Source organism: Piliocolobus tephrosceles, chromosome 19, assembly GCF_002776525.5.
Source record: "Piliocolobus tephrosceles isolate RC106 chromosome 19, ASM277652v3, whole genome shotgun sequence".
Lineage (NCBI taxonomy): Eukaryota > Metazoa > Chordata > Mammalia > Primates > Cercopithecidae > Piliocolobus > Piliocolobus tephrosceles.
Genome location: NC_045452.1, coordinates 17,022,661 through 17,048,417, shown reverse-complemented (window position 1 = coordinate 17,048,417; position 25,757 = coordinate 17,022,661). Strand labels below are relative to the sequence as shown.

Here is a 25,757-nt window from a genome sequence, read left to right as displayed (position 1 = left end):
GAAATGGGGTCTCGCTATGTTGCCCAGGCTGCTCTCCAACTCCTGGCCTCAAGCAATCCTCCTGCCTCAGTCTCCCAAATTGCTAGGATTACATACATGGGCCACCATGCCCAGCCGCCATTGCATTTCTTCTTTTTTTCTTTGTGATGGAGTCTCACTCTGTCGCCTAGGCTGGAATACAGTAGAGCGATCTCGGCTCACGGCAACCTCCGCCTGCCAGGTTCAAGCGGTTCTCCTGCCTCAGCCTCCCGAGTAGCTGGGAACACAGGCGTGCACTACCATGCCTGGTTGATTTTTGTATTTTTAGTAGAGACAGGGTTTCACCATATTGGCCAGGCTGGTCTCGAACTCCTGACCTTGTGATCCGCCAGCCTCAGCCTCCCAAAGTGCTGGGATTACAGGCATGAGCCACCATGCCTGGCCCCATTTTTATTCCTTTTAAATGTTTTGAATATATGTATTTTTTGAGATGGAGTCTCACTATGCTTGCCAGGCTGATCTCGAACTCCTGGCCTTAAGCGATTCTCCCAGCTAGGCCTCCCAAATGAGGATTACAGGCGTGAGCCACTGCGCCCAGTCTCCACTGCATTTTAAAAAAATAAAAATAAGTTACAGGGTATTCCAATTTCTTTTTGTGCCATTGTTTCAGTAGGATATCATTAGTGAAACTTTGAGAGCTAATAGGTAGACTGAGTATCTCTATAGATATTTCTGTTATCATTATATCTTCTATATCACTGCATCCTGAGTACCTGGCATAATTTAGCATAAAGTAGATGCTCAATACATGTATGTAAAATGAGTGAATGAATCCAAATTATATGGGAAACTGTAGTCATGCTGCTGATAGTTGTATTCACCTCAGTTTCCTGCAGGCGGTGTCCAATGAGGCTTAGGGACTCTCCCAACAGCTGAAGATGAGCAGCAACATCGATGGGCTCTGTCTCAGGGGCTTTGGCTGGTGAGGCTGGTAAGAGCATGGTGGTGGGTGGGGATTTCTTCTGGGGTGACAGTACTCCTACAGAAGAGGCTGAGAACAGAGCAATGAGGCAGACAGGTAAAACTTGCCTACAGCCTTGAACAACACAAAATTGTTCTTCCTGATTTTCCCTTTTTATGAACTATACCAGGCATTAGCAAAATTGTGGCCTGTGGGCTAAATTCAGTCCGTGGTCTCCTTTTTTTTTTAACAGTCTGTGAGCTAAGAATAGTTTTACATTCTTAAAGGGTTATAGAAAAACAAAGAATATGTGACAGAGAATGTGAGAATGCATACAGCACACACAAGGCCTATAATATTTACTCTCTGGACCTATTTTTTTTTTTTTTTGAGATGAAGTTTTGCTCTTGTTGCCCAGGCTGGAATGCAATGGCACGATCTCAGCTCACCACAACCTCCACCTCCCGGGTTCAAGCAGTTCTCCTGCTTTGGCCTCCCTGGTAGCTGGGATTACAGGTATGCGCCACCATGCCTGGCTAATTTTGTATTTTCAGTAGAGACAGGATTTCTCCATGTTGGTTAGGCTGGTCTCGAACTCCCGACCTCAGGTGATCCACCCACCTTGGCCTCCCAAAGTGCTGGGATTACAGGCATGAGCCACTGCGCCTGGTCTACTCTCTGGACCTTTAAAGCAAAAGTTTGCTGACTTCTGCTTTACATTTTCTAAATTTGAACATCTCTTTTTGGTAGCCTGTAACATTCAGTAATAATACCTGGGAATCAAGGTCCACTTCTAATATTGCAAGCTTTTCTCCCAGTTTCTTAGCAAGGAAGCAAAATTCACATGCTTTAGAGAAAAGCAGGAGGGGGATGTGGTCACTACCTTTGACTTTCATGGAACCCTCTGAGCTGGATGCTTTCCTTTTCACAGTTGTGGCTTCTGCTTTGTTCTGTTTGTGCTGCAGATACTGAGCTTTTTGCTTCCAAATCTGCAATCACATCAGTGAACATTAAAATAAATTTAAAAGGACAAAAAAGTAAAAGGAAAAGTAGTTATGAAAGAACAAAATGGAGAAAAGAAAGGCGATAGTAGGAGGCAGGCAGATAGAGGGTTAATGCTAACTTTTAAGCTGGGGGTCACTGAACTGACTTCAGACAGCTGACTACATGAATATCTTAGTAGAGGAGTATAAACATTCCTCAATGCTAATGGTCAAATCTCGGCACTGATTTTTAGATCACTGTAAGTTGAAATGTAAAATCACAGATTAAACATCTGGCTCAAGATAATGTCTCTGTGGTTCTTCTAACCTGCTTGTTGGCAATACCAACACAACAGCAGGATAACAACAACATGGAAAACAAAAACTATCCTATCTATCTGGGTGAAAAATAGTTGTTCATCTAGATGACATAGTGCTCCTATATGACCTTCATATCGTAAGTCTCAATGATTCAGATATGACTGTTTTTTGTTTTATTTTTGAGATGGAGTTTTGCTCTTGTTGCCCAAGCTGGAGTACAATGGCAAGATCTTGGCTCACTGCAACCTCTGCCTCCGGGGTTCAAGCAGTTCTCCTGCCTCAGCCTCGCGAGTAGCTGGGATTACAGGCATGCGCCACCAAGCCCAGCTATTTTTTTGTATTTTTAGTAGAAACAGGGTTTCGCCATGTTGGCCAGGCTGGTCTCGAACTCCTGACCTCAGGTGATCCACCCGCCTCAGCCTCCCAAAGTGCTGGAATTACAGGCGTGAACCACTGTGCCCAGTCCAGATGTGACTGTATCAGTGTCTTACTAGCTTCTTGATAGTAGGGTACATTATTTGGTAATGGTTGATGAGGATAATGACCTTGAACCTGGTTACCTAGTAAGCACATTCTCATGTTTTTATTGTCTGCAGTGACTGCTAAGTGGATAACTTTCCTCAGTTCTCAGACCATGACTGATTACTAGGTGTTTTCAGTAAAGGGCTCTGATTTTATAATTTAACACTTTAGTTATGCCTCAACTTAGATCATCTTTTGGCTCAAATGTAACACTGTTGAAAAAACTAGACCAGGTTAGAAAAGACAGTCTTGCTATAGCTAAATCCTCATGTACAGTGAACTGGCACTAACAGTGTTAATGTCCTCTGCTAAACCATTTTCTATTGATTTGTAATTTTCTTTGTTATTTTCAGTGCTGTTTGGCTGGCTGGTCTATGGAAGAATTAGGTATTTTGGAAGGCAAGACGCACTGAAAAATATGTTTATAAGAAAGTGTACTTACCAGTTTATCTTTTTCTGGCAATTGCTTCCACACCTCAGCCAGTTTTTTACTAAGTTCCCCAAAATCTGGCATAAAAGAGTAAAACACTCAATACAGTAAAGGGTTAGCTATTCACAAAACAGAAGATTGGCGAGAGCGAAAACTGTGAAAAGGGTTTTGAAGGTCAGATTTAAATATTGCAAGGTTCTCTGAGAAAACCAACCCCAATCCCATCGCTTTTCTTTGATTTTTTTCTCTAGGGAAGGGGATGTTTTGATGGTCACAAGACAGTCTCAACTCCTAACCCATCTACTCCCTAGGGATTTATTCCTTAAGCATCTTTCTGGTGTCTTTTTTTGAGACTGAGTCTGGCTCTGTTGCTCAGGCTGGAGTGCAGTGGTGTGATAATGGCTCACAGCAGCCTCAACCACCTGGGCTCAAACCACCCTCTCACCTCTACCCCCCAAGTAGCTGGGACCACAAGCACAGGCTACCACACCTAGCTAATTTTTTTTAATTTCTTTTTTTTTTTTTTTGAGATGGAGTCTCGCTCTGTCGCCCAGGCTGGAGTGAAGTGGAGTGATCCTGACTCACTGCAACCTCCGCCTCCTGCGTTCAAGCGATTCTTCTGCCTCAGCCTCCAGAGTAGCTGGGATTACCCATTTGGTGTGCACCAAAATGCTCGGCTAATTTTTGTATTTTTAGTAGAGACAGGTTTCACCATGTTGGCCAGGCTGCTCTTGAACTCCTGACCTCATGTAATCCACCCACCTCGGCCTCCCAAAGTGTTGGAATTACAGGCATGAGCCACCGCGACCGGCTATTTTTTTAAATTATTATTTGTAGAGATGAGGTCTCATTATGTTGCCCAAGTTGGTCTCAAACTCCTGGGCTCCAGCAATTCTCCTACTTCAGCCTCCCAAAGTGCTGAGATTATAGGCATGAGCCACTGCATCCTCCCTCTGGTTTCTTTAATTTGATCCCACAATACAAGGCCTATCAACTTAGGTTAAAAAATATGTGTAGAATTTGAAAAAAGATGTTAAGTTTTTACCAAATTTCTGAACAATTAGAACCAAAGAAGGATTTCCCTAGAGCAGCTCAGAAGCAATCCTCTAGATGTGTAATCTTACCCTTCCACTGTATAACAGTTTTATGCTTTATAAAGCATATTCATGTGTGCCTCACTGTAGCCTTTTGGAGTTGATAGGGCAGCGATTTTACACATTAGGCAAATGAAATCTGTAGCAGTTAAGTGACATGTGTCTCACCTCATTAACTTCTAATACAGAGACAAATACAGATGGTCCCAGACCTATGATGGTTTGACTTTTGATTTTTCAACTTTATGAGAATGCAAAAGCAATATGTACTCAGTAAAAACTGTACTTCTAGTACCCATACAACCATTCTGTTTTTCACTTTCAGTACAGTATTCAATACATTACACAAGATATTCAACACTTTATTATAAAACAGGCTTTGTGTTAAATGACTTTGCTCAAGTGTAGGCAAATATGAGTGTCCTGAGCACATTTAAGGCCCACCTTAATCGTAAGTTGAAGAGCATTTTTACAACAATATAATACAAGACATCTCATTATAACTTTATATCCAAGGGCAGTTTAAAGAAAAGGCCAATTGTAGAATCTTAGAAATAAACAATTGTATATTTTTGTGCATTTATGTATGTGCTTTATAACATTTATTTTTACGTAGTTTCCCACCTTATCAGTTTAAGAGATATGTATAGAAAGTTCATCTCTTTTACAGATCAGGTAAACTAAGGTAAAATCTAAAGTGATTTGCAGAGCTGAGGAAAGAAACAAGATTATCTATGCTCTAATGCTACAGGAAGAAGAAATTAACTGCACTGCTTCAAGATATAAATGGAAAGCAAAAGCACTACAGATCAGCAAAGTTCTTACCTATACCTGGATGGTCAGCCACAATGGTCACGCGATACTCTTTACAGAACACCTGGTAGGCCGACATGTTCTTCTTTTTTGGCTAGTGCCACATAGAAGATACAACAGGGTAAGACTTGATTAGAACCCAAGTTTAGTAACCCTGAATCCAAAGTAATAAAATAGAAGGTTACCTAAACTTTTTCATCAAGGGAAGAGTTCCAAACTACTAACCAGCTTTCCTAAACAGGATAATAATTTTTTTTTTTCTTTTTTTGAGATGGAATCTTGCTCTGTCACCCAGGCTGGAGTGCAGTGGCGCAATATTGGCTCACTGTAACCTCCCCTCCTGGGTTCAAGCGATTCTTCTGCCTCAGCCTTCCAAGTAGCTGAGATTACAGGTGCCCGCCACCACGCCTGGCTAATTTTTATATTTTTACTAGAGATGGGGTTTTACCATGTTGGCCAGGCTGTTCTCGAACTCCTGACCTCAGGTGATGCGCCCACCTCGGCCTCCCAAAGTGCTGGGATTACAGGCGTGAGCCACCGTGCCTGGCCAGGAAAATACATTTTTAATCCATGTTACTTACAACTCAGAGATGAACATCAGTTTTAATTGTAGTAGGTAAAAACCACATGCTAAATTATTTGTAAAGACCTTCCTTCTCCCTATATACAATCCCATGTTACATATTTCTTTCGGAATTCAGTGTTAAGAAAATCTTTATCACTCCTGGGGTATCTATTTCTCTCATCTTTGAAAATCTGAACCGTATAATTTCCTTTTAAACTCTGGAGCCAGAAACGCAAGAGCCAAATGTATGTTCTTTTTGCTTCTCTGGTTTTGATTTCATATCTCGTAATTTCCATCATCCTGCTTTTATTGTCATTTGTAGCTTCTCATTATTGGACTGTTCACATTCTTTGGGTTCAAGGTAAGAAGTGAATAAATAACTAAAGACAATTCTTTGGTAGTCACTGTCAGATGAAATGTCTTCACTTCAACAAACTGCTCTGTACTACCTGAGGCATGTTTGTTCTTCACTATATTCTGACCCAATGCCAAAAGGAATATATGGTTTTTGAGAAACAAAATCAAATTATTTTTAAAGTCGGTTCAACAAGAGACATATAAAACAGAACATTATATTTCTATGCATTCCATTTTACAATTATACATGGTCTAAGGGGAAAAAGTTAAGTTTTTTCTATCTAGAAAGAGACATGCAATTAGATTCATCTATCCAAATTTTTCATTGTAAGGATGGGAAAAAATAAAGTCAGAGAAACTGTAACTTGCTGAGAGTACCATCACTAAGCTAGTAGTAACACTAGACCCTGGCAGTTTTTTTTTTTTTTGAGATGGAGTCTCGCTGTCGCCCAGACTGGAGTGCAGTGGCCGGATCTCAGCTCACTGCAAGCTCTGCCCCCCGGGTTTACGCCATTCTCCTGCCTCAGCCTCCCAAGTAGCTGGGACTACAGGTGCCCGCCACCTTGCCCGGCTAGTTTTTTTTCATTTTTTTTTTTTTTCTTTTTGTATTTTTTAGTAGAGACGGGGTTTCACCATATTAGCCAGAATGGTCTCGATCTCCTGACCTCGTGATCCGCCCATCTCGGCCTCCCAAAGTGCTGGGATTACAGGCTTGAGCCATCGCGCCCGGCCGACCCTGGCAGTTATAACCACAACTCAGGTAGCCCTGACTTTCAGGGCCATGCATTATGGGCCCAAGAAAGAACATATGTTGTTCCCTTACAGAAAAAGTTAACTATTTGAAGTAAAGAAAGGGTTATCACTTAATAATCTTAATCTAACAAATATTTTCAGCATGGCTTCCCGCAAAAACTCATCTGGAAGCATCAAAATGTGATTCTCAGTCTTTCATCTATTCCTAGTCCTTCCTGGCCCTACAGTTATTAAAATGACATGACTGTGGCCAGGCACGGCGGTTCATGCCTGTAATCCCAACATTTTGGGAGGCCGAGGTGGGCGGATCACGAGGTCAGGAGATCAAGACCATCCTGGTTAACATGGTGAAACCTCGTCTCTACTAAAAATACAAAAAATTAGCCGGCGTGCTGGCAGGTGCCTGTAGTCCCAGCTACTCGGGAGGCTGAGGCAGGAGAATGGTGTGAACCCAGCAGGTGGAGCTTGCAGTGAGTCAAGATTGTGCCACTGCACTCCAGCCTGGGCGACAGAGTGAGACTCCGCTTGGAAAAAAAAAAAAATGACATGAGTGTTTGGTGCTTTAAACGCCCTTGGCAGCTTTTGTTTGCCTTAAGAGTGAGATTTTGGGATGAAAACTAAACCAGTCACACAGTCCTGTCTCATAACTTCAGAGTTGTATCTTGCTTTAAACAAAGCTCGATCATGCACTCTGCCTAGCTGCCTTAGTTCTTCATGTTGTTCCCACAAAATAACGACCCTCAAAGGATTTCAAAGACTGACTGAGGCTGATGGCAGTAAAAAGCTCATGTGATGACTCTGACTTTAATTCCAAAAGCAATTCTGAAATCATTTGATGAATGGAAATATTCCTAGAACACTTTCCAAGGTAACTGCTTTGAAAGAGATTGCACTTATTTGAGATAAAATTTGTGGTATGTTTGTTAAATTTCATACTAATCTTTTAATCATGGCTTATCTATATGCCTGACATTTACTAGAATACATGATGAAAGAATAATTTGTGGAAGTCTATACGCTGCCAAATCTTTCCCAACTGTACAATCAATCTCACTACTAAATACTGAGAACATTAGAAAATACATATATGCTTGAGAGATTTCATAGCTTGTTTGGCCATATTATAAAACTTACAAGGAAGGCATTTAACAACGTTTTCTCAAACACAATATAATATTGTAAAAGGTTAATGTTCCCATTCTATAAGGCTATCCATAGCTGTCACACTAATCACAATTCTTGGCTAATATACTACAGATTCAAATTCACATACTGAAGAAAAAGGTTTCCTTCATAACTCTTATAAAGGACTTTATTCAATTATGTAGAAAATAGATTAGCGTTTATTGAGTACCTGTGCTGGTTGGTGGTAAAGCCAGTAGTTAGGAGGATAAGCTTTTGAAGACTAGATCTAATTATAAGGAAGTTAAGCTGCATAAAATAGTGGAAAACACATGAAATTTACAGTTTAAAGACCCACAATCTTGTCTCAACTTCACCATATATTAATTATTTGATCCTGAATAAAACACGTGGGAAGTGGACAGCTTTTCTAATAACTGATATTAAAAGTATTTCAATGGCAATGAAGGAAAAGCAGAGACTAAGATTTCAAAGGTAGTAGAAAAAAAGTAACCCATTAAAGTATTCTACTATTCATGTATTAATAATATTTACTGAGTATCCATATGTGCCAGACACTGGGAATACAGATAAGCATCAGATGTAGAATCTAACAAATGAGGCAGTTAAATATGTCATTGTAATAAAACACAGTGCTATTATAGGGAAAGCATTTGGTGCTATGGGAACATGTAGTAGGAGTGCGTTCCCAAGTTAGGGAGTCAAAGAAAGCCTTCTGGAGGAAGTGACATTTAATCTAAACCAGAGAGATGGGTAGAAGTAGGCAGATGAAGGGTGGTTAAGAGTGTTCTAGGCAGAGGAAACAACACGGGGGCACATTTATCAAAGAAGAGAGAGGTAAGAGACAATGTTAGAGAAGCAGGCAGAGCCCATCAACTGAGGCCATGTAACCCATATTAAAGTGTATGAATTCTGTCTGGAAGAAGCCATTCAAGTATTTTAAGCAGGAAGTTATATAGTCAGGGTTACACTTAAGGACTACGGAGAACAAACTGGAGAAGAACAAGAGCAAAGGCAGGAAGACTAATCAGGAGGCTGCTGCAGGAGTGCAGGGAAGGGATGAATGATCATGACCCACAATCAAGACAGTGGGTTGGGAGAAAAGCAGATAAACTGGGAAGGAGGAAGATGTGACAGGATTTATTAGAGATAGTGTGGCAAAAATGGCTTTGAAGATCAGCAAATCTGCGTTAGAATCCTGACCATGCTATTTACTAGTTACGTAAATTGCTTCATTTTCCTGACATTTCGTTTCCCTACAAGTAAAACTTGGATAACACCATTTAACTCAAAGGTGGGAATTACTCCATTGGTGTGTGGCACTTCAATAGGCACTCAATGTTATTTCTGTGGTAAGCAGAATTATAAGATGGCCCCCAAGACCCCTTCTCCTGGGTTTGCATTCCCGTAAGGGTGGGCAAGACATGGTCATGTCATGTGATATGGCAAGGGGATTGTGCAGATGCACTTAAGGTCTCTAGTGAGTTGACTCTGAGTTAGTCAAAAGGGAGATTATCCTGACTGGGCCTGACCGTAGCAGGTGAGCACATAAAAGAGACAAGAAGCCCAGCGAGCTATTTTGAAGACATCAACTGATTCTAAAGTTTATATGAAGAGGCCACAGACCCAGAATGGACAACACAGTATTGAAGAACAGAGTCGGAGGACTGACACTACCCTACTTCAATGTTACTATGAAGCTACAATAACCAAGACAGTGTGGCACTGGCGAAAGAATACACAAATACATCAATGGAACAGAATAGAGGGCCTAGAAACAAAGCTACCTAAATAAAGTCAACGAGTCTTTGACAAAGGAGCAAGGACAATACAATGAAGAAAAGATAGTATTTTCAACAAAAGAAGCTGGGACAATTGGATATCCACATGCCAAAAAAAAAAAAAAAAAAAAAAGGAATCTAGACTCAGACCTTACCCCCTTCACAAATTAACTCAAAATAAGTCTCAGACCTAAATGTACAGTACAAAACTATAAAACTCCCAGATGGTAACACAGGAGATGATCTTGAGCTTGGCAATTACCTTCCAGAAACAGAAACCAAAGACATAATCCATGAAAGAAGGTACTGATAAACTGGGGTTCATTAAAATTAAAAACTTCTGCCGGGCACGGTGGCTCACGCCTGTAATCCCAGCACTTTGGGAGGCCTAGGCGGGCGGATCACGAGGTCAGGAGATCGAGACCATCCTGGCGAACACAGTGAAACCCTGACTCTACTAAAAATACAAAAAATGAGCCGGGCGAGGTGGCGGCGCCTGTGGTTGCAGCAACTCGGGAGGCTGAGGCAGGAGAATGGCGGGAACCCGGGAGGCAGAGCTTGCAGTGAGCGGAGATCGTGCCACTGCACTCCTGCCTGGGTAGCAGAGCGAGACTGTCTCAAAAAAAAAAAAAAAAAAAAAAAATTAAAAACTTCTGCTCTGCAAAAGACGCTTAAGAAAATGAAAAGACAATCCACAGACTGTGAGAAAATATTTACAAGGGGCATAGCTGATAAAGAACTATTATTCAAAAATCTCTCTTTTTTTAAGACAAGATCTCACTCTGTCATGTAGGCTGGAGTGCAGTGGTGTGATCATAGCCCACTAGTCTTGAATTCCTGGATTCAACTGATTCCCCGGCTTCAGCCTCCTGAATAGCTAAGACTACGAGTGCATGCCACCATGCCTTTTTTGTTTTTGTTTTTGTAGAGATGCAGTCTTGCTATGTTGCCACAGTGAGACTCCAACTCTACAAAAAATTTAAAAATTAGCTGGGTGTGGTGGTGTGTGCCTGTAGCCCCACCTACTCAGGAGGCCGAGGTGGGATAATCGATTGAGCTCAGGAGTTCAAGGCTGGAGTGAGCTAGGATTGCACCTCTGCACTCCAGCCTGGGTGACAGAGTGAGACCCCATCTTAAAAAAAATAATAACCTTAAAAAAAATACATAAAATTTAAAAGCCCCAGACCCCAGGTGGTGGTTTGGAAGGGGCTTAATGACATTTCTTGGGTAGACTCATTCCTAAGAATATTCAGTCACTCATTCGTTGAGGCAAGAAATATTGAAGGTATTGGGGACTCAATGGCAAATGAGATAGACCCAGATCCTTGTCCGAATGGGGCTGAGATCCCATGGTACAGACACTTTGGAAAACAGTTTGGTGGTTCTCAGAAAACTAAATGTTCTTAACATATAATCCATCAGCTGTGCTCCTTGGTATTCACCCAAAGGGAGGTGAAAACTGATGTTCACACAAAAACCTGCACTTGGAAGTTTATAGCAGCTTCATTCATAATTGTCAAAACTTGACAGCAACCAAGACATCCTACAATCAGTGAATGAATAAACTGTAGTACTATATCTAGACAATGGAATATTATTCAGTGCTAAAAGGAAAAAAAGAAAGGTGTCGAGCCATGGAAAGACATGGAGGGAATTTAAGTACATATTACTAAGTGCAAGAAGCCAATCTGAAAAGGCCAGATACTGTATGATTCCAACTATGTGGCATTCTGGAAAAGGCAAAACTATGGAGACAGTACAAAGCTCAGTGGCTGCCAGGGAGGTAATGAATAGGTGGACCACAGGATTTTTAGAGCAGTGAAAATACTCTGCCTGAGACTGTAATGGCAGATACATGTCATGATACATTTGTCCAAACCCATAGAATGGACAACACCAGGAGGGAGCCCCAGTGTAAACTATGGACTCTGGGTGATAATAATGTGTCAGTGTAGGTTCATCAGTTGTAACAAATGTACTAGTCTGGTGGGGGATGCTGATAGTGTGGAAGGCTGTGCACGTGTGGGATGGGGGATATATGGGTTACCTCTGTATTTTCTTCTCAATTTTGTTGTTAACCTAAAGCTGCTGCTGCTGCAAAAAAATAAAATCTTAAAAGAGTTTCCTGAACAAATTTCACATGAATAGAAACCACACTGGCTGGGCGCGGTGGCTCACACCTGTAATCCCAGCACTTTGGGAGGCCAAGGCGGGTGGATCACCTGAGGTCAGCAGTTCAAGACCAGCCTGGCCAACATGGTGAAACCCCATCTCTTCTAAAAACAGAAAAATTAGCCAGGCATGGTAGCACGTGCCTGTAGTCCCAGCTACTCGGGAGGCTGAGGCACGAGAATCACTTGAACCTGGGAGGCAGAGGTTGCAGTGAGCTGAGATGGTGCCACTGCACTCCAGTCTGGGCAACATACGTAAAAGTGTCTCAAAACAAAAACAAAAACAAAACAACCCCCCCCCCCCATCAAACCAACATTAAGAAACACAGAAACAAAATGAGACAAGAAGGCACGACAGTCTCTGACTGGTCTCAAATTTTTAGAAAACAAATTGCCATGAGTCCTACAACTATAAAGGACTGAAAGTGGCCAACAACTTGAATGAGCCTGAACCTTGGAAGAGAACCCAGCTCTAGTGGACACCTTGATTTCAGTCTTGTGAGACCCTGAGCAGAGAACCCAGTTGAGTCCTCCAGGAGGACTTTGATCTACACAACTGTGAGATAGTAAATGGATATTGTTTTAAACTGCTAAGCTTGTGATAACTTGTTATGCCACAAGAGAAAACTAATATGAATTCTTTTCTATTCCCTGTGCATTTTCCAAAATAGCTGTTGTGGCACCCAAAAAGCCAACACAAGCTTTTTAAAAAATAAAAATTGTGGTGAAGGAGGATAGGGTGAAATCATTTGACCTTTATCAGACAAATAGCATCAAGTCCTTTATTTTAAAATTTTTCACTGAAACAGCAAACCAAACTAAAAATAGTAAATTTTAGTATTCTTCTGGTGAAGCCAGTTCTCTTTAGAGATGATAAAGCAGTATATTGTGGGTGCTGGATCTCATTTATTAATTTAGTATCAGCTTTTTATCTCCTAATGTCTTAAGTGTTTTAAGGATCCTCTCTTTCAAGTCCTCCTTTATTGGGCCTAAGATACAATGGAGAGGCACCACATGCACACCCAAACACGTACACACGCTCGCACATGAGTTCATGTAAGGGGTACTCGTGGCCATTTGGCGGGGTGTGGGTTAATTAGTCTGGGTGTTCCACCTGCCACTCATTCCACTCTAAGAACCTATACCTGGAGTGAGTGGGACAGGAGATATAAATCTATTCTCCCCAGATAGTTTCTGTGTCTCTCTCAGTATGGGCAACTCACTACACAAGTGTGATTCTGATGTTTGTAGCTAAGGTAATTTAAAAAATGGAATAAAATCGTGGTTCCTGAACAAGGCCAATGACTTCATCTGGTGGTGGAGAGAAAAATCTAGCTGCACTGGAATGACGTTCTGTTGAACTGAGACTCTGTCAGCCTTCAATGTGGAGCCTTCCTAAAGGATTTTAAAGGGAAACTCTGACTACTTACACTGTTCGCTTTACAAGCTGACTTAAAACCTAACCACTGTGTAAGATGCAACTCTAGTTTGTGGACCTAAAGTTCAGATTTCAAACTTAAGGGTTAAAAATTTTCCATGGTACATTTTTATGAATTAAAAATATACAAATAAAGGATGATCTCTATAAATACAAAACATTTCCATGAGATTCCAAATGCAAGATCAGTAATTCCACTCTAAATTTTCTCATGAAAGAAAACATACAGGATGGCAAGTAGATTACAGCTGGGATACACAAAAGCTTCTTTAATGAATAAAATGTTAGTATTTTAAAATCTTGGATACTTTATTATTAGTAGCAAATTACTTGCAACAAGTCCACATAACGACATGTGACTCATGAGGTTACCGTTTTACTGCCAGGATCTCCTTTTAAATATTTGATGAGGTATGTTACAGTATCAAGAATATTCAAAAAGCAACTTCTTTTTAAGCAACAGGGTCTCCCTACCTCACCCAGGATGGAGTGCAGTGGCTCATTATGGCTCACTGCAGCCTTGAATGGGTTTAAGTGATCTTCCTGCCTTGGCCTCCCAAAACTCTGGGATTACAGGTGTGTGCCACTGCTCCTGGCCCAAAATGCAACTTCTTAATACTCTTTATAAAGTGTCCTGCTTAACTCTTTTGGGTCACAGAACTCCAAGAACCTGATGAAAAATCTCTCCTCATAATTCTAGATCCTATTTTAAAGAATACAATATTGGGAGTTAAAGCACAATACTGCTTATGATTCTTTTTTTTTTTTTTTTGAGATGGAGTCTCACTCTGTTGCCCAGGCTGGAGTGCAGTGGCTAGATCTCAGCTCACTGCAAGCTCCGCCTCCCGGGTTCACGCCATTCTCCTGCCTCAGCCTCCCGAGTAGCTGGGACTACAGGCGCCCGCCACCTTGCCCAGCTAGTTTTTTTGTATTTTTTGGTAGAGACGGGGTTTCACCGTGTTAGCCAGGATGGTTTCGATCTCCTGACCTCATGATCCATCCGCCTCGGCCTCCCAAAGTGCTGGAATTACAGGCTTGAGCCACCGCGCCTGGCCCTGCTTATGATCCTTAAAGGTGAAATTTGGTGGCTGGGTGCGGTAGCTCGTGCCTGTAATCCCGGCACTTTGGGAGGCCGAGGAGGGCAGATCACCTGAGGTTAGGAGTTCAAGACCAGCCTGGCCAACGTGTTGAAACCGTTTCCACTAAAAAGACAAAAATCAGCTGGGTGTGGTGGCCAGCACCTGTAATTCCAGCTACCTGGGAGGGTGAGGCAGGAGAATCACTTAAACCCAGGAGGCGGAGGTTGTAGTGAGCTGAGATCGCACCACTGCACTACAGCCTGGGCGACAAGAACAAAACTGCATCTCAAAAAAAAAAAGAAAGAAAAGAAAGAAAAAAAAGGAAAGAAAGAAAGAAATTTAGTGATGTTAATACTACGTAGGAGCCACTGTTACAAGACATTTACCCATAGAAATTCCCTTAAAAACATAACAACCCTATGAAGTAAGTTCCATCATTCCTGCCAGTGTAAAAATGAAGAAAGTGAGATTCAGACTCACAACTCCATGGAGTGGTAGGGCAACTAAACACAGACAGCCTGGCTTCGGAGCCTGGACTTGTAACCATTTTACCACCTGATGCTCTTCTGAACTAACTTGACTGACATACCCAAATCTGATCTGGCTAAAAGGAAAACTAGCAGGTAAGTAAGGTTTCCATGCCAAAGTTTTTATTTTAACTACATTGAATGAAAATCTTTCCACATGTACTCTATACTTCCACTATCTCTCATACCACATCAATGAATATAATTTAACCACTTTCTGTATATTAAAATGAGCATGGCTCTTGTAGTCAGAAAAACCTGGGTTCTAATTCCTGCTCTGCCACTAACAGGTATGTCCTGGGGCATGCTATTTCATTTATTTAAGCTTATTTCTGTGAAACTGAGATGACAATACCTACACCTCATTGGGTTCTTGTGAAAATTCAGTGATATACAGTAGATAAAAAAACTAGTGCAGTGCCTAGAACATACGAGGAACTCTACATGTACAGCTGTTAGGATTGTGCTTTGCCAATTCCTACTCAGTTCTCCTGCCCCTTCCTAGAAGGCCAGTCTGGCAACAATTATTCCTGCCTTCTACGTACCTTTTGCTGGCTTCGCTTCAGTCATATCAACTTCCTGGGTTTCTCTGAACATCCTGTGCCCTCTGGTGTCTCAGGGCCTTCACAAATATTTTCCATTCCGTAACTGAGGTGCCTACTCCTATTTTCCACCTGATAATTCCTACCTGGCCTTAAGATTTGGTTCCTATGACAGCTCTCCCAGGAAGCCAGCCATTCCGGGCTTTCCTTGCACTCTCTCAGTACTCCGCCCATGCCTCTGTTGAGGTTTAACACACCAAGTCCTTCCCAACCTCTTTTACTAGCCTGAAAGCTCTTTGAGATCAGACACTGTATCTTCATCTTTGTGTCCTTACCACCTGGCAGGATGTAAGAGCAGAGTAAATACGTACTATTCAATAGCAAAGTCTCAGAACTGTGCGTGAAGAGGCCAAGTGTGTATTCACGTGTAGGACCTCATCTGATTTCCACAACATCCTTGTAAGTGAAGTAGGCTGGGTGCTAGCTCCCCATTTTAAGCATAAAGGAACAGAGGCACAGAGGTCACAGGACTCACCTCACTGGTCCTTCTCCAGTGATGATGAAGCTCTCCAATGAGCTGTAGGTTTTATAACATCTGCTTTTGCCCCTTAGAGGCCCTGTTTTCTTTCTGGTTCTTAACTATTTTCCAAATATGTGACGTAACCACAGAGTTTGGTTCCTAAAGGTGGGAGGTTATATTAAGGTAGGGTATTATATGCATAATACATAGTCTCCTTGCTTAGTCTAATATGTGAAATGAGTGGCTGAAATGTTTTCAAATATATTTTGTGCTTTTGAAGAACCTAAGATGTAAGCGAAAGTAACTGTAACAGCTGACATTTACTAAGCCATGCCCTGTGCTAAGCATGTTACATGTACCACCTAATTTAATCTAACCCCAATTTACAAATGAGCGGAAGTGAGAAAGCAATCTCAGGAGAACAGACCTAGTAAGTAGCAGACCAGAGGAAGAATCCAAGTCTGCTGAATTTGAGTCAACGATGTATCATGGCACCAAGTGACCATGTCTTAAAGTTGTGGAAAGGCATGTGGCATAGTGGAGAGATTACAGCTTCTTCCCCCGTCAGTGGGGCAAATGATACTACTTATTAATCAAGAGTGGTAACATTCAGAAAATGCCTAGGAGAGCCTGGCACCTAGTGGCCACTCAGTAAATGGTAGTGACTACTTTCTACCATTTATTGTTGCTGTTACTTAGCCTCAGGTTTGCCAGAGAGAGAACTAATGTAATAGCATCACAAGTCTAGTTATGTTTCAAACTTTTGTTTATTAGGAGATCAACAATGTCTGGGTATATCAGACATGAGGCTACCTGGCCCAGTCTTAGGTTTAGAGAAAATGTGCATATTTTGGAAACATACAGATAACTAAAGGTGTGTCTCTGAAATGGTGACATTACGGGATTTTAATTAATTAATTAATTAATTAATTTTGAGACAGAGTCTCGCTCTGTCTCCCAGGCTGGAGAGCAGTGGCATGATCTCAGCTCACTGCAACCTCTGCCTCCTGGGTTCAAGCAATTCTCCTGCCTCAGACTCCTGAGTAGCTGGGATTACAGGCGCGTGCCACCACGCTTCGCTAATTTTTGTATTTTTGGTAGAGACGGGGTTTCACCATGTTGGTCAGGCTAGTCATGAACTCCTGATGTCATGATCCACCCACCTTGGCCTCCCAAAGTGCTGGAGTATAGGTGTCAGCCACCACACTTGGCTATTAAGTGACAAAAAATGGGCTTTTATTTGGGGTAAAACCAAAAGTAAGGTATATTTAAAACGTAACTGTATCCTGCTCCTCTTTTTTTTTTTTGAGACAGAGTCTCACTCTGTCGCCCAGGCTGGAGTGCAGTGGCCGGATCTCGGCCTCCCGCGTTCACGCCATTCTCCTGCCTCAGCCTCCCGAGTAGCTGGGACTACAGGCGCCTGCCACCTCGCCCGGCTAGTTTTTTTGTGTTTTTCAGTAGAGACGGGGTTTCACAGTGTTAGCCAGGATGGTCTTGATCTCCTGACCTCGTGATCTGCCCATCTCAGCCTCCCAAAGTGCTGGGATTACAGGCTTGCTGTTCCAACAAAAAGCTTCCAATCCAACGAGATGATTTTTAGTGGGAAATCATCAAGATATTACCACATGATTTCTGTACTCTTCCTTAGAAAGCAGGACTCAAAACCAATAAAACCAACCAACCAACCAAACAACAAAAACCACCTCCGAAACAACTGAAAGGCTACTTTTCACCCAGGAAATAGTGCAATTTCCCTTCTTTGTGTCGGTCAAAATTCTCGAGTAAGAGCCCACCGCTGCTACGTTCACTTCCACACTGCTCACTCCTTCCTCAACTCCTGATCCAGTTCCATTCCTACCTACTGCACTTGAACTCCTTGGCCTCTCTAGCATGAGATCAGTCTACTCTTGAAACTGTCTTTCTCCTGCCTTCTATGTTTCTCCTCCAACATAGCTGTTCTATAAAATTCTGCTCTGAGCTCAATTTCCTCTTATCCATTTACCTATTTCATTTATCACACATGAACAACCCAATTTCTCACCCAAGTTCCAGCCAAATTCTAGGTCTTGAACTTCCATTGCCACTGAGATAATCAGAGTATTTACTGAATGCTCACTAATGTGCTGAGCATTGTGCAAAGACAAAGTTCTCCAATGTTCTTGGTTCACAGTGCTTATGTGGGTTTTCAATGTGGTAGTTGCTTTTTACCTCTAGAGCGCACACATTTGGCTTTGAAAAGATACGGCACTACTGAAAAGAATGTAACATACATCATTGAAACTAGGAATTACTTTGAACTAGTAGTTCATAAGGTATCTGAGAGATGTCAAGTATTGCTGTTTGTCTCAAAATGTATTTAAAATATCAAGCATTATCCTGGTGAATTTGATGTCGCATCCCAGAGCACCTTGGTACACCAAGGTCCTAAACATTTTTGCATGTCTTGCCTCATTTAATCCTCACAACCCTAGGAGGTAAGTCTGTTATTATCCTCAACTTAGAATTGTTCTGTAACTTATCCAACATCACACTGTTTCTAAGTGGTCAAATAGAGCCAGGAATTGGACTCAGGTGGGCTCCACGCCTATGCTCTCAACCACTTAGCTATGCTGAATCTCCTGATCTAAATCTAACTTATCCTCTCCCAAAACCAGCTATTCTTCTCACCTTCTCTATTTTTATTACAGTCCTGGTCCTAGAATCGAAGGGAGAAGGGGCCCGCAGAGGCCTGTGGCATTTCTACCAGTTGTTTCTCCAGTCTCTGCTCACTGTAGGTTGAAGAAACACTGCTCCTAAATCATTCTTTTCTATCTCTGGGTGAACTTCGTCCCTGACTTTTTATTTATTTTTTTGAGACAGAGTCTTGTCATGTTGCCCAGCTAGCTGTGAACTCCTGGGTTCAAGTAATCCTCCTGCCTCCCTCTCCTAAGTAGCTGAAACTCAGGTGTTTGCCACCATGCCTGGTTAATTAAAAAAAAAAAAAAATTAAGAGCTAGAGTCTTGCTGTATCACCTAGGTTGGTCTCAAACTCGTGGACTCCGGTGATCCTCCCACCTCAGCCTTCCAAGTAGCTGGGATTACAGGTGCATGCCATTGTGCCTGCTTGTCCCTGACTTTTATATAGTTCTTTTCTACACTGAAACACAACCCAGGAAAATATATTTTTAAAAAATTTTACAGGAATTTTTATGCACAAATCAGGTTTAAAAACCGCAGTATATACACTATAAATATTTGTTGGACAAATAAATGATTAAATTCAGATTATGACTACTTCAGATTTTTTGGACAGCCACAATCAAATATTAACTCTTAATAAGGTTTTTGCTATAAATTAAAATTCATTTTTCACTAGCAACTGCTAGCCACATGGGCAAATTATAGATAAGTAAGTCCTTAACTTTGAAGAGCTTATTATTTTTCCAATGTATCTAGGTTCAAAGCTGAAGAGATATTTCTTAGACTTATTTATATTTCTGGCTTCCCAGATCAAGCCCACTAGGTCAGCAGTCCCCAGCCTTTTTGGCACCAGGGACCGGTTTCATGGAAAACAATTTTTCCATGGACCTGGGGCAGGGGCAGGGGTGGAGTTTAGGATGATTCAAGTGCATTACATTATGCACTTTATTTCTATTATTATTACATTGTAACATATAATGAAATAATTATACAACTTACCATCATGTAGAATCAGTGGGAGCCCTGAGCTTGTTTTCCTCCAAATAGATGGTCCCATCTGGGGGTGATGGGAGACAGTGACAGATCATCAGGCATTTGATTCTCATAAGGAGCCTTTTGGGGTTTGTGACAGGGTAGAGCATGACAGGGTTTGTGCTCCTATGAGAATCGAATGCTCCTGCTGATCTGACAGGAGGTGGAGTTCAGGCAGTAACATGAACGATGGGAGTGGCTGTAAATACAGATGAAGCCTCTATGGCTTGTCCGCCGCTCACCTCCTGCTACGTGGCCTGGTTCCTAACAGGTTATGTACGGCTACTGGCCTGTGGTCTGGGGATTGGGGACCCCTGCTCTAGGTAGATCTTGTCAATTTTTCCTTCAGAGCCTCTCCTGAATCGACCTCAATTTTATTTCTCTCAAGCTTTTTTTTAAAATTCTTTTTTAAAGAGACAGGGTCTTGTTCTGTCAACCAGGTTAGAGTGCAGTGGCGCAATCAAAACTCACAGAAGCTTGGAACTTCTGGGTTCAAGTGATCCTCCCACTTCCACCTCAGGAGTAGCTGGGACTCCAGTCATACGTCACCACACCTGGATCTTGCTAGATTGCCCAGGCCAGTCTTGAACTCTCGGACTCAAGCGATCCTCCTGTCTCTTAGGTTTTTATTACTAACCTTCTGGACTATAATAACTCTCTTGGTTATTAGTGTCTCCCTAGTCTAATCCACCTTGTACAACTCTTATCATTTTATTCTTATCATTTAGAACATAACTAAACCTTGCTTATAAACCCCACACTGCCCGCTGCCAAGTCCTTTATTTTGGCATTTAAGATTCTCTACAATTTGCTCCCGACCTACCTTTTCAGTACTATGTTTTCATCCACACATTCACTCATTTGACATATACTTACAAAGTGCTTACTAAGGACATTGAGGAGTTGAAGATACTATAAGGTGGTAAAGGAGCTTATGTTCTGCCCCAAGCAGACAGCGCTGCGAAATTAAAGAAATTGGGTGTAGCCCCTTCTATGAATTCTATTTTGTTTGAGACGGAGTCTCACTCCGTCACCCAGGCTGGAGTACAGTGGCACAATCTTGGCTCACTGCAGCCTCCGCCTCCCAAGTTCAAGCAATTCTCCTGCCTCTGCCTCCAGAGCAGCTGAAATTACCGGCGCATGCCACCACACCCAGCTAATTTTTGTATTTTTAGTAGAAATGGGGTTTCACCATGTTGGCCAGGCTGGTCTCGAACTCCTGACCTCAAATGATCTACCTGCCTCCGCTTCCCAAACTGCTGGGATTACAGGTGTGAGCCACTGCACCAGCTCCTTCTATGAATTCTAAGAACCAGTCTTCCCTTATAGTCTTTAGTAAGGGAAATAGAATATGTACAAAGATAATGCCAATCAATACAAGGAAGAAAATAAGTGCAATAAGACAGCAAGGTAATATGGGAGTTTAGATGTTAACTCTAACGGGGGGTGTTCAGGATGTCTTAGAAGAGGTGGCATTTGATTAGGTCTTGCAAAGAGGGCAGAGCTTCAATATGTAAGAAGAGGAAGGTCACTGTAAAAAATGAGCAAAGGAATAGAGATAAGAATGTGTGGGAAACAAGTATGATTTCCACACAGTGTATGTACAATAGACTAATAAGAGGTAAAGCTGAAAAGGGAGGATTAGGCTAAATCCAGACACTTAATGAATGCTTGGCCAAGGTTTGAACTTACCTGATATTTACTCCTTTGACAAGTATTTACCGACTGTCTACAATAGGCCAGATGGCAGGTTAAACACTAGGGATAGCAAGACAGACGTGGTCCTGGTCCTCTTGGAGCTTACAGTCTACCATAAAAGCAGTAAGAATCCACTGAAGATGCAGAACACAGGAGTGCCATCATCAAGGTGCTACTTAAGATTAAGATTACTCTGGTATCAATGTGTGAGATTAACTGCACGGTAGAAGAATAAAAAAAACAAAACAAGGCCACTTATTACAGTAAGTTTAGAAAGGAATGAGGCCTAAGACAGTGGCAGTGGTAATGGAGGAGCTAAAGTCTTGAAAGATATTAAGAAGGAAGACCATCAAGCTTAATATTTGTGCAGAAATAGTTGGAAGGGAGCAGGGAAGGGGGAAATGTAAAAGTGAACCATGAGACTGGAAAAAAATCCGAACAGTTGTTGGCTCGGGGATTGGGGATGGATTGGAGAGGGGTATGAGAGAGTTCTCTGGGATGATGGTTATGTCTGTATCTTGACAGAGGCTTCACCACACAGGTGAGTGCATCTATCAAAACTCATCATATACTCAACATCTATGCATTTCACCATATGTAAATTTTATCCTTATGTTTTTGAGACCGAGTCTCGCGCTGTCGCCCAGGCTGGAGTTGCAGTGGCATGCTCTTGGCTCACTGCAGCACCTGCCTGCCGGGTTCAAGCTATTCTCCTGCCTCAGCCTCCCCAAGCTATTCTCCTGCCTCAGCCTCCCTATATGTAAATTTCATATTTACAAATTCCTGAAAACAAATATTAAACTCAAGTTAATGATATGTAGGCTGAAGTGTTTAGGGGTGAAGTGTATGTTACCTGCAATTTACTCTGAAATACGTTGAGAAAGATAACATGGACTGGTGGATGAAAAGATGGGCAGATATATGATAAAGCAAAAAGAAAATATTAACTGTAAACTCCTGGTGGAGAATATGCAGTTTTCATTATACAATTCTTTCAATCCTTTTTGTTTGAAAAATTTCATAATAAAATGTTGAGAAAAGCGATAAGCATTCAGTTTTGAGTTTGGGTTGACTGGCGGGATGCTGGCAATACGGAAGATGTAGGTAGGTTATGTCCATTAGTGACATAAGGGTTTGAGGTACCCAAGGCATTCGAGTAGAAATATTTACCAGGCAGCTGGAATTGCACAGGTAGAGTTATTTTACTCTGCTGCTTCCTGAACATCTCTCTGCCTCCATGTGTCTACTTCCACTGAAACCTTTTCCTTCTTCAAGCTTTCCCTGACTACCCTGTGCTCTTGACATTCAGCATTGGATGATGAGTTCATGGCATTATCACGTGACTAGACTGGAAATTCTTAGGATAAACAGAATCTTATAAAGAACACATAGTGTTTATTTCATAAAGCAATTTTCAAATAAACAACTGAATGAAACCTGACTTAGTATTGGAATATCCAGGTCTTTATGTTCACACTGATTCCTGGCTCAGAGGTAGAGTCCTGTTTTTTTTGAGACAGATATAAACAGGTATGTGTGTGTGTGTGTATATATGTATGTATATATATATATATACACACATACCAATAGATATAAACAGATATAGACCTATAGAGAGACATAAACAGATAGATATAAACAGACTTTCTTAAAAGGCATCCTTTACAGCAGAGAATTCCCATTCCCAGATTCTTTTTTTTTGAGACAGGGAGTCTCACTCAGCTGTCCAGGCTGGAGTTGCAGTGGCAAGATTATAGCTCACTGTAGCCTCCACCTCTCGGGCTTAAACAATCCTCTCACCTCAATCTCCTGAGTAGCTGGGACTGTACATGTGCACCCCCACACCAGGCTAATTTTTGTGTTTTTTTGTAGAGACTGGGTTTCACTATGTTGCCCAGGTTGGTCCCAAACTCTTGGGCTCAAGTGATCCACCTGCCTTAGCCTCCCAAAGTGCTGGGATTATAGGTGTGAGCCACCACACCCAGCCCCAGATTCTTAATACATTTGATTTTCTCATTCTTAGTAGCTTTTCTTCCAGATTTTCACATTGCATTTTGCAGAACTATAAATAAAAAAAGAAACCTTTAATGACATAGTTATGAGACCCTAAAGTTCACTGCTAGAAATTGCTGAATTGTGAGGAAAGAAATCAAACCAAGGTGACCGATTTATCATTCCTCTCTCTCTAATCAGCAGTGAGCTCCCTAAAGTCAACAACTATGTCCTGCTTGTTTTTTTACTTCCTGGTACTATCTACAACATTGAGCTTGGCATACAGTAAGCACTCAGTAAAAGAACATACATTCGACACTGAAAAGAATACCAGAAAGTAGCCAACACCAGCTGGTGGAAAGTCATTAGCTATTCCGTTAACTTGATTGCTCAGTGCTCTACCAATTTTGATAGTCTATTTTTCAAAATGAACTCAAAGAACACCTTTTGACATCTCCCAACTGCCCTAAGCAGACAGTGATGCTAAGTGAAAGAAACTGGGTTTAGCTCCTTCTATGAATTCTAAGAACTAGTTGGAATAAGCCATAGTGTAACTAAACCTATTCCTGGCACAATGGGAGAATAACTCTATTAAGAAACCCTAGGCCGGGCATGGTGGCTCATGCCTGTAATCCTAGCACTTTGGGAGGCAGAGGTGGGCAGATCACTTGAGGTCAGGAGTTTGAGACTAGCCTGACCAACATGGTGAAACCTCGTCTCTACTAAAAATACGAAAAAAAAAAAATTAGTCGGGTGTGGTGGTGGTGCCTGTAATTTCAGCTACTTGGGAGGGTAAGGCATGAACCTGGGAGGAGGAGGTTGCAGTGAGCCCAGATTGCACCACTGCACTCCAGCCTGGGCAACAGAGCGAGATTCCATCTAAAAAAAAAAATAGATAAATAAAAGAAAAAAAAGATTGCTCCTATTTTTGTATCAGACAGACTGGGCCACTGGTAATATTTTATACTTTATATCATTCCAACATATCCCCCAAATGTGCTTAATTCCCAGTGGTTTACCTCAACTGCTTAACTTAAAAGTCCATTGACTATCCAGGAAGAACCTGCTTCATCTCTTATCCCCACCACACTTAAAATATGCTTTACCTTTTCTCCTCTCTCTCTCTCTCTGTCCTTCTCTTCTTTTTTCTTTTTTTTCTCACTATGCCCATCTGTGTGGAGGCCAGGAAGTGGCGGGGGAGGTGCTGCTGCTCCAGCGTATGGGATGCTGGGAGGAGGGCCAGATGTCACTGTGACCTCTCCCACTGGCAGAGCAGAAAGTCCTGAACTTCTCTTGGATTTGGAGTGTCGCTTCTCTTTATGCTTCTCCTTGTCTTTCTTCTTTTTGCTCTTCTTTGACTTCTTTTTCTTCTTGATTTCCCGGTAAGAATCATCTATCACTAACTCCCCAGCCTCTAGTTCCCCACCAGAGGATGAGTCTGATTCTACCAGAATAGGTTCAAGCCCTGAAAGATCAAGGTTACCACTGTGGGACTCTGGGAACTGGGAGGCATCAGACCCACAGCCTTCAGGGCCAGGAGATGAATGTGGGTCTGAGGATGACTTGTGCTTTTTCCGGGCTGTTTTCAGAAAGCTCTGTAACTCATGTCCTAGGAGTAAAGCACCCTGCTCATCCCGAGCTGATTTCTTTGAGGATTTTTTCACAGTTGCTTGTTGAGAGGGATACTGAAAAGACTCCTCATCAACAGAGCTGCTTCCCTTCTCCTTTGGTGAGAGAATAAGTTTCATTTTTAAACCATCAGGCTCCCGAAGGGTCAACGTCTCTGTGTTCACATACAGAGGCTTCATTTTTTTGGATTTGTGGGAGGCACCATCCTCCAGGGGTAGTTCGCCGCTGCTTCCACTGACTTTCTTCCTGTGGTGCTCCTTTTTACTCTCCGAATGGCTTGAAGAGCCAGAGGATTTCTCCCCAGTCTTTTTGGAGGGCTTAGAGCTTGCTGCCAGTGGGGAAGTGATGGCTTTCAACAGGTCCATAGCTGTATCGGTAGACTGTGGGCTGGACTTTTTCTTTTTCTTCTGTGACGATTCCAAAGACGAAATGTCTAGAAATAATCAGGAGGAGTACTGTCAATATGATGGGAAGCAACTTCTAACAAGCTTCCTCTCTCATCAAAAGCACCTAGCTAACATGACAAAGAGGCTAACAGGAATGATCTAAAGGGAGACCCTTCAACTGATTCCTAACATTAAGAAATGATGCCCTTGTGCTTCTTGGCTTGGTAGATTCTGCCTCTGACCCTGGACACAGTTCTTGCCACTAAAGTTGTTTCTCTTCACTGAGTCTTCAGAAGCAACCAAAGAGCACATACCCAGAAGAACTGACTATAGCTGTGGGATTATGGGAAGTTAACAATTCA

At 41.9% G+C, this 25,757-nt stretch overlaps 1 protein-coding gene across 5 annotated transcripts in view; it reads right to left on the bottom strand.

The window, feature by feature from the left end:
- Window positions 1-25,757, bottom strand: part of HMGXB4 (HMG-box containing 4) — a 38,964-nt gene that overhangs the window by 6,258 nt on the left and 6,949 nt on the right. For all 5 annotated transcript variants that reach the window (XM_023222126.3, XM_023222122.3, XM_023222125.2 and 2 more), the window contains 5 exons: window positions 24,487-25,442; window positions 5,116-5,197; window positions 3,209-3,273; window positions 1,824-1,929; window positions 861-1,030 (listed from right to left, as the gene is read on the bottom strand). In XM_023222126.3, the coding sequence (XP_023077894.1) occupies window positions 861-1,030; window positions 1,824-1,929; window positions 3,209-3,273; window positions 5,116-5,197; window positions 24,487-25,374 (1,311 nt within the window). In that variant the 5' untranslated portion in view covers window positions 25,375-25,442. The remainder of the gene's footprint in view (window positions 1-860; window positions 1,031-1,823; window positions 1,930-3,208; window positions 3,274-5,115; window positions 5,198-24,486; window positions 25,443-25,757) is intronic.